At 33.9% G+C, this 17,032-nt stretch overlaps 1 protein-coding gene across 11 annotated transcripts in view; it reads right to left on the bottom strand.

The window, feature by feature from the left end:
• EPHA6 (EPH receptor A6) overlaps nt 1–17,032 on the bottom strand; it is a 943,752-nt gene that overhangs the window by 146,533 nt on the left and 780,187 nt on the right. For 10 of the 11 annotated variants that reach the window (XR_010155659.1, XR_010155660.1, XR_010155661.1 and 7 more), the window contains one exon: nt 10,847–10,972. The exons of the other annotated variant lie outside the window; for it this stretch is intronic. Coding sequence is in view for 7 of the 10 variants with exons in the window: in XM_009445923.5 (XP_009444198.1) it covers nt 10,847–10,972 (126 nt within the window). In the remaining 3 variants the exon portion in view is untranslated. The remainder of the gene's footprint in view (nt 1–10,846; nt 10,973–17,032) is intronic. 11 annotated transcript variants of the gene reach the window in all.

Below are 17,032 nucleotides of genomic sequence, written 5' to 3'. Positions count from 1 at the left end.
ATGCAGTAAACTTCCAGTTTTAGCACTAAAATTCTTGTGTCCCAGGCAAACTAGGATGATTGGTTACTCTATATTTTGCTCGCCCAGCACAGTACAATTGAAGTTGTAAGATTAGAGTCACATAGCCTGATACTGGAGATGTTTTCTCCTTTGGACAAGTAACCTTTTATAACTCACTTTTCAACTCACTGTCTCTGTTTCCTCATTTGAATATTATATATTTCTCACTGGCATATTTAATTTCCTAATTTGTATATTATTATTGATTTTATTATATATAGGTATATTATTATAGCCTCCTCCTTAGGGTGGTGAGATGAAAAGGATAATGTGTTTAAAACAGAGAATGGAACCAAATACTGAATATTGAGTCACCCAATAACAGCTAATTAAATGAATGGCTATATGTTGAGTATTATATGCTACCTTACTGACTGGATGTTGAATCCTAAGCTAAGAAGTGGTTTGCAGAGCTAATAAGGTTCATTAGTAAAATGACTAGTGTTAGTAAATTTAGGAGCTCTCTGATGGTCTCAAAGGTCCATTTAAATCGTATATGCCTGAAATTGACAGGTTTGAAATTGCTTTAATGAACAAGATAATTTTTCTTAGGGTAGAGTAAAACAATTTATATGAGTATTTTCCTATTTTAAATAACATACTATAACATATAATTTCTTAACAATAACATCTGCTAAAAGTAGGTTCTTATTCCCATTAACAATCTATGTTTTATCTTCTGCACTCTGTTTACAGATTTTTGCCTGTAACATGTTTTATGGTTAATCTAGAATTGACGGTTTTAATCTTAGAGTGATTTGAAAACCCTCAGTTTATATAGTCACTATGATGATTTGATTCCATTTTCCCCCTTAATTTATTTCATTTCCTTTTTAAAATTTAGTGGTAAGCCAAATACCCTTGGAAAAATGCTGAAAAAATACTTTCTCTAGTGATAAAAGAGCTGAGCAAAAATTAGGAGAGGTGATCTGCATTTATGAAAATAGTAACATTTCTTAATCTAGATTTGTTAGAGTAAATGGAAGGTGTGAGGCTAGAGAAACAAAACATGATTTTCCTGCCGGTTCCAGAGAGCAGTGGCATGCCATCTGCATCAGTTGACCTCAGTAATATTCAGTGATGTCCTTCTTCCTGCTAGAAATTATCATATAGGAAAAAAGGTTCCTTCTTAACTAAAAGTGTCTTGTTAACAATGAAAGTTACTGACAAATTTGCCTCATGTTGGATTGTTTTTACTATAAGATACTAACCATATTGAAAAATTTTAATAACAAATGAGTTTTTAAGAATGTCTTTCTTGATTTTGTATTACATTCACATTTAGAAAAGTAATGGTGATATACAAATTAAAAGCATATCTTTTGAAATTATTTGTGATTTTTGCTTCCCCAAAATTATGAAGGAAGTGGTTATGTAATAATTAATAGTTGAATTACTATTAGGAAGCAATAAAAAAACATAGCAAGGAATTTTCATATCTTGAAATACTATATAATGTCGAAGTTCAAAACTAAATTAAATTACATGTCAAATAAATAATTATATGCTGCTTTAGTTCTTGGTTTTCTTCTTTAAAATCTGTTTGTATAATTTAAAAATAGATACTACTCTAAATCAGCAGGTAGGTAAGAATAATTTTTTATAAGTTCTTCAATGTGCTAGGCACTGTTCTATGAGCTTTACATGTTTAAACTCATTTAATCCTCATATTGACCCTTGTGGCAAGTGTAATTATTAGCTCAATTTAACAGGTAAGGTTACTGATGCACTGAGAGTTTAAGCAACTTGCCTAAGGACACACGGTGAGCAATTGGCAGCTCAGGGGCTTAAAGCCAGGCAATCTGGTTCCAGAGTCTGAATGCTTGGCCATCTCCTTATACCCCAAAGTAAAGCTTGTCTCCACTAGTAATTTGAGGAGCATAAAGCATTACCCCAAATCTCTGTCTTATCCTAGAAATATCCTGGAAGGGTATTATGAACTAGGCACTGTGTTGCTCCCTGGGATATTTTATTGAGAAATTCCAGGATTTTAAAGGCCTACAAAGCTGTAAAATGTTCTATACAAACAGGAAATATGTACTAACGACACTGATTGGAAAAACCTTCAGATTTTGCTTTCTCAAACATCAATTTATATTAATAATCTTAAGGTTCCATTAAAAATAAATTTGTTTTATATTATATTAATATTCTCAAATTTGGCTTAAAAAGACAAGGCTTAGCAGTTGAAATTTCAGTTGTAAGAGGCATATATGAGAACATTAAAGAGCAGCAATGTTATATGCTTTTGCAAAAACTCTGGGGAAGACACTAGAGAAAGTGTTACATCCTGAATATTTTAAGAGAGTCTCTAAGCTTTTGGTAGAAAGCATCATATTTTCCAGTGGTATTTCAAATGCTATGCTTTACTTCTGGCTTGAAAAATGTCTTATTATTAAATAAATGTTCAAATATTTTGCTTTCGGCTTTTCTGTATCATTCACTGTCAAAAGAAAATTATCAGAAAATTTAAAAATAAAATAAACCCCAAACAGAATATATTTCATGTAATCTAACTACGTAGGTAATTTAGAGTGATTTTAATTATAATGGCAAAAATATTTGTTAAATAGTCATACATATGACATAATTAAACCACTGACTACTTTCCTTCCCCCCACCCCCAATGCACCAGGCAAGTAACTATTTATTTCTTAATCTTTTCTGCAACTCTTCCAAGATGTTTAATTTTTAAAAAGTGCAGCTTTGATAAATGCACTCGCTGTTAAGACCTCTGTGAACAGAAATATGAAAAGCCAACATGGTGTCATAGGGCAGCTTCCACTGTGATTTGTCCTACAAAGCAAAACAATGAAGGCTGAGCCAACACATGTTTTACAGCAGGGCTGGTCTGTCTCCATGTTAGTTATATTTTTAAGTGGTCCAGCATCCCATGAGGGCATGTATGCTATCCTGTGCGGCTCAACATGGTTCTCGGGAGAGGAAGAGACAGCTGAGCAGCCTAGTTTCTTATTATGTTCCCAATTAAGGTGAAAACTCACTTACAAAAAAATACTAATCAGCACAAATAGTAAATACTGATTTACATGAAGACTCAGCTAACTTAGCAAGCCATGGAAAGATTTTCAGAATTTTTCTTTGTAAGAAGAAAATGATTTTGAATGCATCTTTTGAAAGTGCTGATAGTTTCTTTGAATAGGACCAAAATAAATGGCACAATCTGTAATAATAAAACATGAAGATCTCTAGGGAGTAGGTATGTTCTCAATGGAGAATTTAAATAGCCATATATATATCATATCTATTTTTAAGATTCAAACTTATTCAAATGATATTAAGATAAAAGAAACATTTATGCTAATAAGAAGGCTTAGTTAAGGCCAAAGGCTAGAACTATTTAAAAATTCTGAAAATAGAGAAGTAAAAAAGAACTACTAAAAAAATCTAGAGATTACTTAAAGGCTCTTTTAAGATTTTTCATGTCTTTCTGGAAGGAGAAAAATAGAAATTCTCTTTGTAATGCTCAAGAGCTTGATATCAAATGCATCATGCAGCTTTTTTTTTTTAAATGCACTGCTAGTCTTACATAAAGATGATGCTCACTTATGTCAGTTAAGCATAACTTTATATATAGAACATTGAATTCTTTAGAACCAGGGGTTCTTTGCGTGCAAACTTTAGGATGTCCAGAGACTTCCTTCCTAAAATTGTATGTAAACACTTACATACATGATCACATGTCCATTTTCTTGGGGAAGAGAGTAGAGCCTTGGATTTTCAAAATCAGGGTTGGGGAGGAAGGTTAAATAACGGCTGAGTTTTCACCTGGTTTATAATGAGGAGTCTTATTTTTGGCCAAGAAACAAAGTATAAAATCCAAAAAGAATCTGAGTTCATGACCTGTACCACAGTATCAGAATCATCAGTCCACAGGAGTCTTTAAACTCATAAACTCTGCAATAAAGTTTTTATAAACTGAATGTTATTTGAAGGTTTAAATTATACCTTCCATTTTATATATGTTCCCATCCTGATTTTTCTTATTCCAATTGATATCTTGAACTTGCCTTCCTTAAACTCTATATCATTTTGTAACATACCGTGTTATTTCTCCTCAAGTAAGCCAAAGAACCAAAAGATGATGTACATGCTCTTTGGAACCCACTGACTTTAAGCAAGAGTGAGCCACCTGCATGCAACCTTGACATTATCTGGTTAGCTCCCTTTGCATTTGTTGTAGAGTATATCCTAAACAGACATTTTAAAATAGTCCTCTAACCTCTAACCTCTAGAGGTTTAAAATAAACCTCTAACCAGCACCAACAGTGTTGCGAATATTTTAGAGGGGTTGTTTTGAGTTGTGTAACTGGAACTCAATCACTGATGTCATCCTCCTTTGTACTTTGGTTTGCTGGTGTGTTCTGTTTGTCATTCCATCAGTGACCTTATCTTCTCTATCTTCTCCCCACCCCTGAAATAGCAATAATGTTGGTCTCTCACCCACACCTGGCTCAGAATCTGCATCCTAGTTTTATAACAGCTGCCATTTGCAATGTTTTCTTCTGAAGCCTGCAGCTGCGCAAATTTAAGAGGAGGAGCGCTCTCTAGGGAGAACTGTGCAGATGGGTATTAAGTAGGGCCTGTATTGGTGTTTTTGATATCATCTAAATGGCAAGGAATAAAGAAACTAGGAGTTAGTAATCCAGATAAATATTTTATTTTTATTATATTTTATATTTTGAATGATTTAGTCAGGATTTTACTTTGCATATTTAATCTAGTTTTTCAGATTTCCTTTATAAGTAGTTTCGGTGTAAGTACGTACACACACACACATATACCTCATCCAGGGTAATTAGCAATATTCTCAACTGCAGAAATGTCTAAAATATGTACCCTTCAATTAAAAAAGAAAATTCCCCCCCTTAAACATCTCTTACTTAAAAAGTACGCTTACTTAAAAAGTACACTGCCGGCACGGTGGTTCACACCTGTAATCCCAGCACTTTGGGAGGCCAAGGCAGGTGGATCACGAGGTCAGGAGATTGAGACCAACCTGGCTAACATGGTGAAACCCCGTCTCTACTGAAAATACAAAAAATTAGCCGGGCAAGGGGGTGGGCGCCTGTAGTCCCAGCTACTTGAGAGGCTGAGGTGAGACAATGGTGTGAACCCAGGAGGCGGAGCTTGCAGTGAGCCGAGGTGGTGCCACTGCACTCCCGCCTGGGGGATACAGTGAAACTCTGTCTCAAAAAAAAAAAAAAAAAAAAAAAGTATGCCACTGTATCTTATGTTGTATAAACTTATTACAACAATATATTGTTAAATACAAAATATATGCTAAAGAAAAATACTTAAAAATAATTGGAAGAATTTAGTCAATAGAAATTGTTTTGTCATAAGTAATTAATTTTGAAATGCCAAATTGTGAATTTAAAAATAGGTACTAACTTTTTAAAGAATGTCTGAAAATATGAAGAAATAAAATGAGCTACTTTGATTTTTCTGAAGTGCAATTTGATCATATTTAAAATGCATATACTTTTCCACTGTTGACTTTCCTTGGCATATTGAGTTTATGCCAATTTTCCTTAGCTTAGTGTACATTTCTCCAAAGTCTGCCATCTAGTCTTATATATTTGCATTACTACTTTTCTACAGTCCTCTACATGCATCAAAACTTGATAATATTATATCCACCAGATCCTAGATTTTCTAGAGCTTCAAATTTATTTATCATTCCTGGTTTACTTATATTCCATTTGTAACATCTAAGCTATATACTTTCTGAATAAAAATATTTTAGACTGTATAATAGTGAATACAATATTTTCCCTGACTTCAGCCCAGATAAGATTTCACATGAAATATGGAAAGGAAAATATTGATAAACATTATTAGTGGACTGTAAAGACATTTTAATGTTGGCTGAGGACTGTATGTCCTTTGCTATAGAAATGACATTACTGGATATGTGGTTTATAGAAATCTGGGTTGTTAAACCATTTTCTAACATGGCTACTCAGAGAATAGCAGTGAGGATGTCAAAATGCTTGGTATTTGAGTATGAGGCTCATCCAAATCTCTTTCCAAAGGATAAATAAATAAACAATATTAAACATTATTCTTAATTATATACTCAGTAATCGCAAATATAGTTTTTGAATACCCATGTGTTCATAATTTTCCTGTTATTTGATTCAGAGCAGCAGACAGGAAGTCTCACGCTATCTTTGCCATTTCCTTTGAACCTAATCATAGAATGGAGAGAAGCTCAGGTAAAAATGTCAAAAGAGGTATTATACATATAGCATTGTACTTAAAGCACAGGCAGGCAAACAGAGAGGGTACCTCAGAAGAATATTCCTTCAATAACTAAAGAGCTTCTACGATTAACCACAAAGGAAATATTAGGGAGATATTCAACACTGATTTTATTCCCTCACAGCTTGTCTATTTCCAAGTCCCACATGCTGCCTGTTTCCTAGTTCTCTCTTTCATAGACTTCTCTTATAATTGACAAAACTTGTTAGTTTAAGATATATATTTGAGTTTGGTCACCCACCTATTCCATATATATATATATATATATATATATATATTCCATATTTATCTATCTCTCTGTATATATCTCTATATATCTATAATCCAATCTGGCATATATACATACATATATATATATATATATATATATATATATATATATTCCATAGATACATATGGAATTGTTGCTAGACCAAACTCAAATTTATACCTTAAACTAACATAACCCATATATATATATATATATATGAGTTACTTCATTAGTAAAAAATATCAAGTCTCACAACTGATAGAAAACTGACAAAAAAAGTAAGCTAAAATTTTGTAGATATGAACACATTCAACCTTAAGATATGATTTGCTGAGTAATTAGCAGATAATAAACATGCCTTTACATCTTATAGGTAGGTCTAATTTTTGAGACACATTGTAATGTTGCATTTTATGTAGATTTAAGATACCATATGATGTCAGATAGTTATTGCTGAGAAGTGACAGAGAAAGTGAATTCATGAAATTTCTATATGTTACTCCATCACTATTAATGTAGAATTTTATTTTTAATGCTTTATTATTCTCCTATCATTTGTGTATGGGAAACATCAAACTGCCAAAAATATAGAGGATTTGAGTAGAGGTGAAACCTGTCATAATGTGATCCACTAGTCTAAGACTATGTATACTCAATACTCTATGGCATATAAAAAATTCTAAACCACTTTCAAATACTGTTTGACAACATAATTAAGTTAAAGAAATTACTACATGGAGCAAAGAGAGCAAGCTTATTATTTTAGAGAATATGTCTGATATGGCCGGGCGCGGTGGCTCACGCCTGTAATCCCAGCACTTTGGGAGGCAGAGGTGGGCGGATCATGAGGTCAGTAAATCGAGACCATCCTGGCTAACACAGTGAAACCCCGCCTCTACTAAAAATAGAAAAAATTAGCCGGGCGTGGTGGCGGGCGCCTGTAGTCCCAGCTACTGGTGAGGCTGAGGCAGGAGAATGACGTGAACCCGGGAGGCGGAGCTTGCAGTGAGCCGAGATCGCGCCACTGCACTCCAGCCTGGGCGACAGAGCGAGACTCCGTCTCAAAAAAAAAAAAAAAGAGAATATGTCTGATAACATATTTAAAAGAGGGACACATTCTTTTCAAGGTGGTAGAATTTGATTTAAACAGTAATAAATATAGTGGAGGAAGACTTTCCTTTAAAAAATAAAATTTTAGTTATGTCATTTCTAATTTCTCTTCTCCTTCCCCATTCTCTTCTTTCCTTTATTCTCCCCTCTCTTTTCTCCTTCGCTTCCTCTCCTCTCGTCTCCTCTCCTCTCCGCTCCTCTTCTCTCCTGTGATTTCCTTTTTTTTCTTTTTTGAGATGAAGTTTCGCTTTTATTGCCCAGGCTGGAGTGCAGTGGCACCATCTCGGCTCACTGCAACCTCCACCTCCCGGGATAAAGCGATTCCTCTGCCTCAGCCTCCCAAGTAGCTGGGATTACAAGTGTCCGCCACCATGCTCAGCTAATTTTTTTGTATTTTTAGTAGAGATGGCGACTCACCATGTTGGCCAGGCTGGTCTCTAACTCCTGACCTCAGGTGATCTACCTGCCTTGGCCTCCCAAAGTGCTGGGATTACAGGCGTGAGCCACCGCGCCCGGCCTTCTGTGATTTCTTCCTGTATCGGTGACTACTACACAAATGCATTCTGTTAATCGTATTGATAAACTTGCTATTCAATTTTCAGCTAATACTTCCTGGTGTTTTTCTCCATCTGAAATTAAGAATAATAACCCTTTACTATGACCTTTTTAGAAATGAGAAACTTATAAACAGTTGACAACTGTTGCATAAATACTAATTTCAGGCTTGTCTGCTTTCTGGGTCTCAAGATTCAATGAATCTGTGATTATTATAGTTAGTGTAAAAGTAAGTACTATAGAAATACTGCTCTTTAATAGCACAGTGTGACGTGAAGCACAAACTATTATATATAAGACATAGTCACGTATCTCTTTTAAATTTGATTATGATAAGTAATTGGGAACTAAATTAGCAATAGAACAGGTTTTTAAATTTCTTGACTGATACAGAAAATGTCTTATGTGACCCTTAAAATACTGTGACCGATAATCAATTGGCAGAAAGTGAGTTTACTGCTGCCCAGTGGGCATCAACCTTCAGCTGAGTGTTTGAAGTGTCATAGTATGGGCCATGGGAGAAAACACTTGCTGCCCTCAAATTGATGTCTGAAATCTGAAGGGTATTAATTCAGCTATTAGATGGCAAAGAAATACTTTAGATTTTTAAAAAATATAAAATAATAAAAACTTCTCATGATTACTGCTTCATTCCTCTTTACACAAAATATAAAAAAAATCTTGGGAAATAAGCTATAGTTGAACAAGAAAGGATAAAAAAATTCTTTGAAATAGTAGCAGTCATTACCAAAAAGTATCACACAAAATGTACAGAGATGACTTATCAAAATGATATAAGCCAGGAAAAGTGTGTTGAGTTAATTTCAGTTTGTGGAAACAGGGGCAAGTTTAGATCTATACATTTTTTATGAAGCAATTTTGTTACACCTGATTTGTATGTAAGTCATGAAAACTGAACTGAGTTTTCTCTCCTATGAAAGCTTGAGGCAAATTTGGCTTAAAGCCTAGAAGAATAGAGTGCTAGAATGTTCTTTTAGATCCCTCTCTGGAAAGTTGTTTCTGTATGTGTTATAGAACAATCATCTTGCTTCTGTCATTCTCAGTAGCTAAATGACAAAGGTTTTTTGTTTTCTAACAGTGATGTTGAATAATTCAAGTCAGTCTTAAACTTCATAATGTCATTTCTGCCAAACATATCTGACTTGACCAAGATTTGTCATTAAGAGTTAAGGGTGAGGCCATTAAACTCTACACAATCTGCTCATCTTCTAAATTTCAATCACTGGGATATTAATTATATATGAAAGCTACATGTTTATATTTGCAGTTAACTCTGAGAGCTTGGCTTATATAGTTTTTCTTTCTAATCCTTTGCAATAACATCATCAACAACAAAATTTCTGTAAAATTGGTATCATTTCTTTCTCTAAGGAGAAAAAGGGCAATATAACACCCAATAAAGTGAAAATTTACAATCTTTTAATTCGTGTAATTTTGGTTTCTGCTCTTTCAGTGGTATTCTTGGCCACAAAGTATCTAACCACATCAATAAATTATCCAGTGATGAAGCTAAATGACTTCAAAGCATATTTATGTTTCAATTAAGTAGAAAAGAGTAATTGAAAAGCAAAGGAAAAATATCAGTGTAGAATGGTCTTAAGATTTGTTGGTATAATTATGCTAATAAGGACAAGAAATGTACATTGCTGGGATTTTTGTTTTTATTGGATTTCCCAGTCTTTTGAAGTGTTCCCATTACATTGCAGGCTGGGCCAGCTCTCCTGAATACATTGATGTCATAACAATAATTTTTTAGCATTATTATTAGTTATAATAAAAATCACAAGAATTATGATTTCAAAACTCCAAGAATCAATATTTGAATTCTGTTTTGCTAAGACACATATAAAATGTAAAGTAAGATTGCATCCTTTAGGTACAATGAAGGAAGGCAGCTGGATATTTTACTAAATGTCAGGGAAGAAACAAATTGTAATTACAGTCATGCCATGGATAACCTGCAAAGTGTTTTAGTAAATTTGAAATTGCATTTTTAAGTGTTCAATATCCTGTATTTTGTTTCTCTCAATAAAATATGGCTTTGGTCAGATTGGCATTTTTAGGGAAAAATGCATATTAATTTTTATTCTAAAATATGTCTTTCAGGTTGCTACTTTCTGGTTTCTTCAAATCATTTTTTTTTCTGTAATGAAAGGATACTTTAATTCTCTATCAACTCTATGAAATTACTCTTTCTGCCAAGAACACTTAGTTTTTAATTCACTTTTCTGGCCAATTCCAAGTGGCAAAGTGTCTGAAGTCCATCCTTGTTTATTCTTGAGTTACATATTTTGGATCTGAAGCTCTAATTCTTACTTAAGTAAAAATTTTCTTAGGAGAGGAGGCAGCACTATGCGAATTAGGTGCGCAGACTCCTTTCACTTCCTTTGTGCCATTTTGACAGCATTCAGTATTATAAATATGGTTTCAGCATTTAAGCAGTCACTTACATTTCTTTTCCACAATATATTTAAGCAATATTCATTTTGTATTTGGGGCCTATCAACTATGAGCACAATCCTACTGCTGTATATGGTGGCAGAAAACTTCACCTGAAATACCTACCAGCAGGAATCCTGGGGGGCAAAGATCCTCCCCCTGGCACTGGATGCGGGGCCTGGATGCTATTTAAAAACCCTGCCCTCAGGAAGCTGGGGCAAAACGCCTCCACCCCAATGGCCGGGAAGGATCCTTTTAAGAGATAAAAATTGACATTAATCAAAGTCTTCTTTATGGAAAAGCATTGATCATTTACATGGAATAAAACCTAAAATCAACAAAGACATCAAATTTTACGAAGAAGTTATAAAATTAAAGGGATGGAATGCATTTTTTACCCCATAAATTTATAAAATCAACTTAGTTTCTTGAAAAGAAAGCTACTCAACTAGTTACAATTAAAGAGGGTTAGAAGCATCAGAGTGCTAGATACAATTTCCAAACCTACATTTAGAACATAAAGCTGTGCTATGGAATAATAAAATGGATATAAATGCTAGTCATTGATGTTGTTTATTTTCAGAATTCATGCCTACATGAGTTACAGCCATGCAGAAAAAAGCCACGATAAGATCTGATATATGCTATAACAACAGGAGCAGTACCTTACTTTAGGTCTATCTCTGTTAGTGCTTAAAATAAGGAAAACTTTTACATCATGCAGTAATTACATATTTTTGCAACAGGGACAAGAAAATTGATGTACACAATTATTAATTTGTTAGACTTTTCCATTAGGGACAAGACATGAGAGTTTGCAAAGGTAAAACCACATGCTTTTTCATTTTTAAGAAGGATATTGTAAAGAAAAAGTAAGTGGCTTGGAAATTTATCCATAAAATTATATAATGAATCATGGAATAAAAGAGTGTCAGAACAAAATAACAGTGTAGAAATAATCTAGTTAAAAACACTCATTTTAGACCAACAAACTGAGACCTAAGGAGGGGAGTCACTGCCACGTGGTTGGTAGACTACCAGGACAAACTCTTCCCACACTAGAATAAAAATAAATCACGAATACATTCTTATTTGGGAGATTGCTATCCTCTGAATATGAGTTAGAAACTCTGCACTTTGGAATAGTAACATCATAATTTGGTGTCTTAATAACTTTAAGATCCTAAACTCACTCAGATGAAAATTTAATACACTTGCAGTATTAGTGAATGGGCATCACTGGTAACTGATATGGCCAATCAAAGGCAAAAATTGCACTAGAACCCTCCCCCACCCACCAACAAAACAAAACAAAACAAGTTACACTGATGATTGTAAGGACTGTATTTCGTTCAGCCACTCTGAAATGCCTCAGGCCGCATAGCTTCACATTTTGAATCCTGGGGTCTTTCCTTTCATGCTCAGATTTAGCAAGTTCTGTGTTTGCAAAGAGACCTCACTTTGTATCTTAACACAAATTCTCCACCAAAAATAAGTTAAAATTTGAGGCTTCTTTGAACTTGGGTCAGAATTAAAGGAACTGGGCGCACTATATATATCTTGCTTCCATGGAGAACGTTATTGGTAAAGAAAAGTTCACATCTCTCAGATCTTTAGAAATGTTTTCATGAAAGAGCAAAGTTACAATGTGTATTTTAACAGGTAAGGCCAATACAGTGTGCACTGGATTAAAGAAAGCTTAGAAAAAAAATTAAATACAGTGAATAAACTAGTTTTGTTGTTGATTTTATGGGGCCTTAGTGTAGGGTTCTGTCATGAAGAGCTGGAGTCCCTTAAACATTAAGAGACAGGGCAAGAATGCCAAGTGGTAAGTCAGAAAGTGCTCCGAGGTAACTTACAAGGAGTAGTGCAACAAACTTCCTTGTGAATGCATGGAATGTCTATCATTGAACACAAAATTAATATGTGTCTGTGTGCAATGTTTCCCACACAAGGCATTTTCCACATTGCAATGTTTCATCATTTTCTGAGATAACACTTGTAATGAAGGTGCATCATTGAATACCAAGTGGGTGATCATATATTTATACAGCAGTCTTACTTAAAGTTGCAAGAGTAATGATATTGTTACAATAGGGAAAATAATGACAACAAATGCAGATTTTATTATATGCTGTGAAAAGCTAAAATAATGCAATTTTAGCTGATTATGGATTTATTGAAGCCAAGTAATAGGAAACTCAGTTCAAGAATATTAGATCATAAAGAAACATAATAACATAGTCATGAAGAGCAAAGAAAAAATGATATAAATGAAATTAAAGGAAATTTGAAGAAAAACAAAAATATGTAAAGTAGTGACTCTAGATAATGTTAATATGTTACACATTGAGATTTTTATCTGAGTTTTTCCTGTTTTTGCCAACATTATCCAAACTGTTAACTCATAAAAGATACCCATTATTTTAACTTTTTGAAAGAAACTAATACAAATATTATCTTATTGCTATGATTGCATTGATTACTGTTTTTGTTGTTGTGACAGCCTGTCATAGTTAATAGCAGCTTTCATTTTCCTAAGCTTCCTGCATCATTCATAATGTCTCTGCTATGTTTCTTTACCATGGGTAAAAAGGTCTTTCATCTATTGTGGCATCTCTTCCTTAAGGAACTGTCATTTTTCACAGCTGAAAAAACAAACAAAATAGAAGGACTGGTGTACATGAATATATATTCAGGTGAGATATTATGTGATAGTAATGCCTTGTCATTTTTCTCCTTAAGGTCAGTTATATCAACAGAGATTGCATGAAACACTAAAGTAAGTTTTCACAATTTATTCAGGAGAAACAGCAATTCTTTGTTATAATTTCCTTGTTTCTTCATCCACTAGGTGTTAAGTTTTGGGGTTTGATATAAATTAGTTTTAGTCTGGCTTTCCCAATTGCTTAAGTTGCTAACTCTGTCTGTCTGTTTTCTTTTAATTAATTGTGGAATTTATTATTCAATGATATTGTAGCTAAAAAGTAAATGAAATCTAAAATGTGTAGCAGGAGCAATATCCGCTTCCACGAATATTTTGTTTTTAGTTACATTCCGTGGAGTATTTGTTAATATAAATTAGATTTTATATGTAATAAGAGTATTCCTCTAGCCGTTACAAGTTCAAGATACAAAATGTGTCATTTCACATACACTATTCTAAAACTCTGATTTCGATTCTCTCCTTAGTGCAGTGGTTCTCCACTTTCATGATAACTTTCCCAGTAGGGAGAGTCACACATTAGGACTGAGGAAAGGCATTCCTAGTATTTAGTGAGTGGAAGACTAAAGTTGTTGAAATAAGTTGTATAATCTCTGAAAAAAAATTATTTCTCAAAATGCTAGTAGTACCCACTGAGAAATACTGTACGTTAGTAAAGAATTATTATTATTATCATCTTAAAAAGTTGCTAGTTAATAGGTCATGTAACGACACAGTGGGAAAAAAGCAGAAGCTGACATGGCCTGCAAGCTTCCTTCTGGCTTGATCAACTGAGGAAGCATTCTGATTACAGTAAACTGGCCCCTACAGCATAATCAGTTTTCAAATCATCCTAAAAAATATATATTTAATCCGTAACAAGGGGTGTCCAATCTTTTGGCTTCTATGGGGCACATTAGAAGAAGAATTGTCTTGGGCCACACATAAAATACACTAACACTAATGAGAGATCATGAGCTAAAAAAAGAAAAGAAAAGAAAAGAAAAAATTGCAATACAACCTTATAATATTTTAAGAAACTTTAGGAACTTGTGTTGGGTCACATTCAAAGCCATCCTGGGCCACATGAGGCTCCCAGGCCACAGGTTGGACAAGCTTGACTTAAACTCTGGGAAACAAAATATCTTTTTAAATTTGATATTGTAGCAATCTCCCTTAAATATCTCAATGTTGTAAATTAAGGATCATTAAACATTTGCATATGTAACAAACCCGCACATGTATTCCTTAATCTAAAATAAAAGTTGAAATTATAAAAAAGAAAAGAAGTTTTCACATGTGCTTAACAAATCAGCTCTGAAGGCAAATTGTCAAAAAACATTTGTGTAAAAGATAACAGACTAACAATGAGCTTAAACTGTGCTTCAATTTCGTCATCTGTAAATTGAAAATTATAACTGACTCTAGTGGGCTGTTCACGAGAATTAAATGTAGCAAATGATTATAAATATAAACCATTGCTATTATTTAGCAGTCTTAGTGTTTCTTTAAAAAGAAGCCTTTAAGCATAAAATTGAAATAAATTGATAAAATTTCCTAATGCAGATTCCCCCACATACATATACAAACTCCTCATAGAAAAGATTCCCTTCTTTGAAGATGACATATTAATAATTTACTTTTGATGGCAAAAAGTTTAATAGTAAGGATAATATCTCTGTAATATAAATGAGATATGACTTCTTCAAATTGTTTTCATTAGGTTGCATTTTTGCAAATACACATTAAGATCTATAAGTAGACAATAGATACACTGACTTAATAAAAGACAGAAAATTTAGAATTGGAAATTTGAAATACATGCACACATATGTGTGTTTGAGGTGGTGCAGGAAGATTACTTGTTACTGTGTTTGGTCCTCTTCTGTTACACCTTGTTCAGTAATAAGTTTACTTCATACTAGTGTTTTCCAAAATTGGGCAGGGGGGTATACCAACAGAGTGCATGGAAGATGGGCAGTAGAAAGAAAATACTGAAAATTCCATTTATATTTATGCTTTTCCTCAACCTTTAGTAATTGCTATGTTTATTTTTTTATAAATATATACAATATCATACTAGTTGATACAAATAAATTATAAATAAAATATACTGATAATATCCCCTGTAAAACTTGCTCAAACATTTTTATTGTTAGATGTGTGTGATCAGAGAATTTTGGTGATCACTTATCTAAGTAATAAAACAGTGAGAAAAATGCCAAAGTAAGAATGAAGTAAATAATTTACTTTAAGGGCTTGAACAATCAGGGCAAAGCTTTAATTTTACCTGGCCCAACACAGTGATCTTAGAAGACCATGTTGTTTCTTACATAGTGGTATCCAACCTTGGATATTCATTAGAAAATTCATAATAAAGGCCCAAGTAAGCAAATAGAATATGGAAAATCGATTTCTTCAACTCCTAAAATGAGTTATTCATCAACTACATTATGAAAATAAGGATGGTATCTAAAAAGAGGAGGCCACAAAAAACCACTGGGAGCACTATTAAAAGTACAGATTCCACCCATATCATAGCAAACCTGGCCATAAATATGTAGCACTTTATGTATGTTGTGCCTGTTTGTAGTGTGATTATTACGTGAAATCAAATATTGAAATAAAATGAACTTCCAGTCAGACCTAAATTGTTAAATTTTGTACCAATAATATGTAAAGTGAATATTATTTTGAAATATTTTTATTTTGTCCTTATTTTATATTTTGTATGTTTTATAATAAGTATAAAACAATAATAAATAAGGCAGAACATATATATGATTTACAAATGAGTATTTATACAGTGGAGAGTTTGGGCCCAAAATATTTAATGATAGGAACATGAACAATAATTTGAAGAGCTGAGAATAGAGTGTCTGCATTCAGAAGTAAGATAGTTTCTTTTTTTTTTTTTTTGAGACGGAGTCTCATTCTGTTGCCCAGGCTAAGGGGTGATCTTGGCTCACTGGATTCTGCCATTCTGCCTCCCGGGTTCAAGCGATTCTCCTGCCTCAGCCTCCCGAGTAGCTGGGATTACAGGTGCCCGCCGCCATGTCCGGCTAATTTTTGTATTTTTAGTAGAGACAGGGTTTTACTATGTTGGCCAGGCTGGTCTCCAACTCCTGACCTCAGGTGATCCGCCCACCTCGGCTTTCCAAAGTGCTGGGATTGCAGGCATGTGCCACCACACCCTGCCCTTTCTTTATACTTGAGTATCCAGTATTGAGTTCTGTAACTGGCACATAGTAGCCATTCCCTTACTGGTTTTGGATGAACTCTGGTACCTCTGAGCTACAGTAAGAATAACTTCAAAGCGCAAAGATAAACTAGTCTATTGAACCTAATGCAATGCCAAGGGCTACTTTCCCTGAAGAAGGCTCATTCCTGAAACTTCAAACCTTATCTGTCTGTCTGTCTGTCTGTCTGTCTGTCTATCCATCCATCCATCGTCTACCCATCCATCCATCTAAGTACTGACCTACCTACCATCTTTCTATCTTCTGTCTCCTATCTAATTTCATTTATCCTTACTTTGTCAGACTGTGTATTTCCCTCCATTCCTTGTGTAACTCATATTTTGTTTCCTACATTCCTCTCTCTTTTTT

The sequence above is a fragment of the Pan troglodytes genome, chromosome 2 (assembly GCF_028858775.2).
Source record: "Pan troglodytes isolate AG18354 chromosome 2, NHGRI_mPanTro3-v2.0_pri, whole genome shotgun sequence".
Taxonomy (NCBI): domain Eukaryota; kingdom Metazoa; phylum Chordata; class Mammalia; order Primates; family Hominidae; genus Pan; species Pan troglodytes.
The sequence above is the reverse complement of the archived record's forward strand: the minus strand, read 5'-3'. Positions and strand labels throughout refer to the sequence as shown.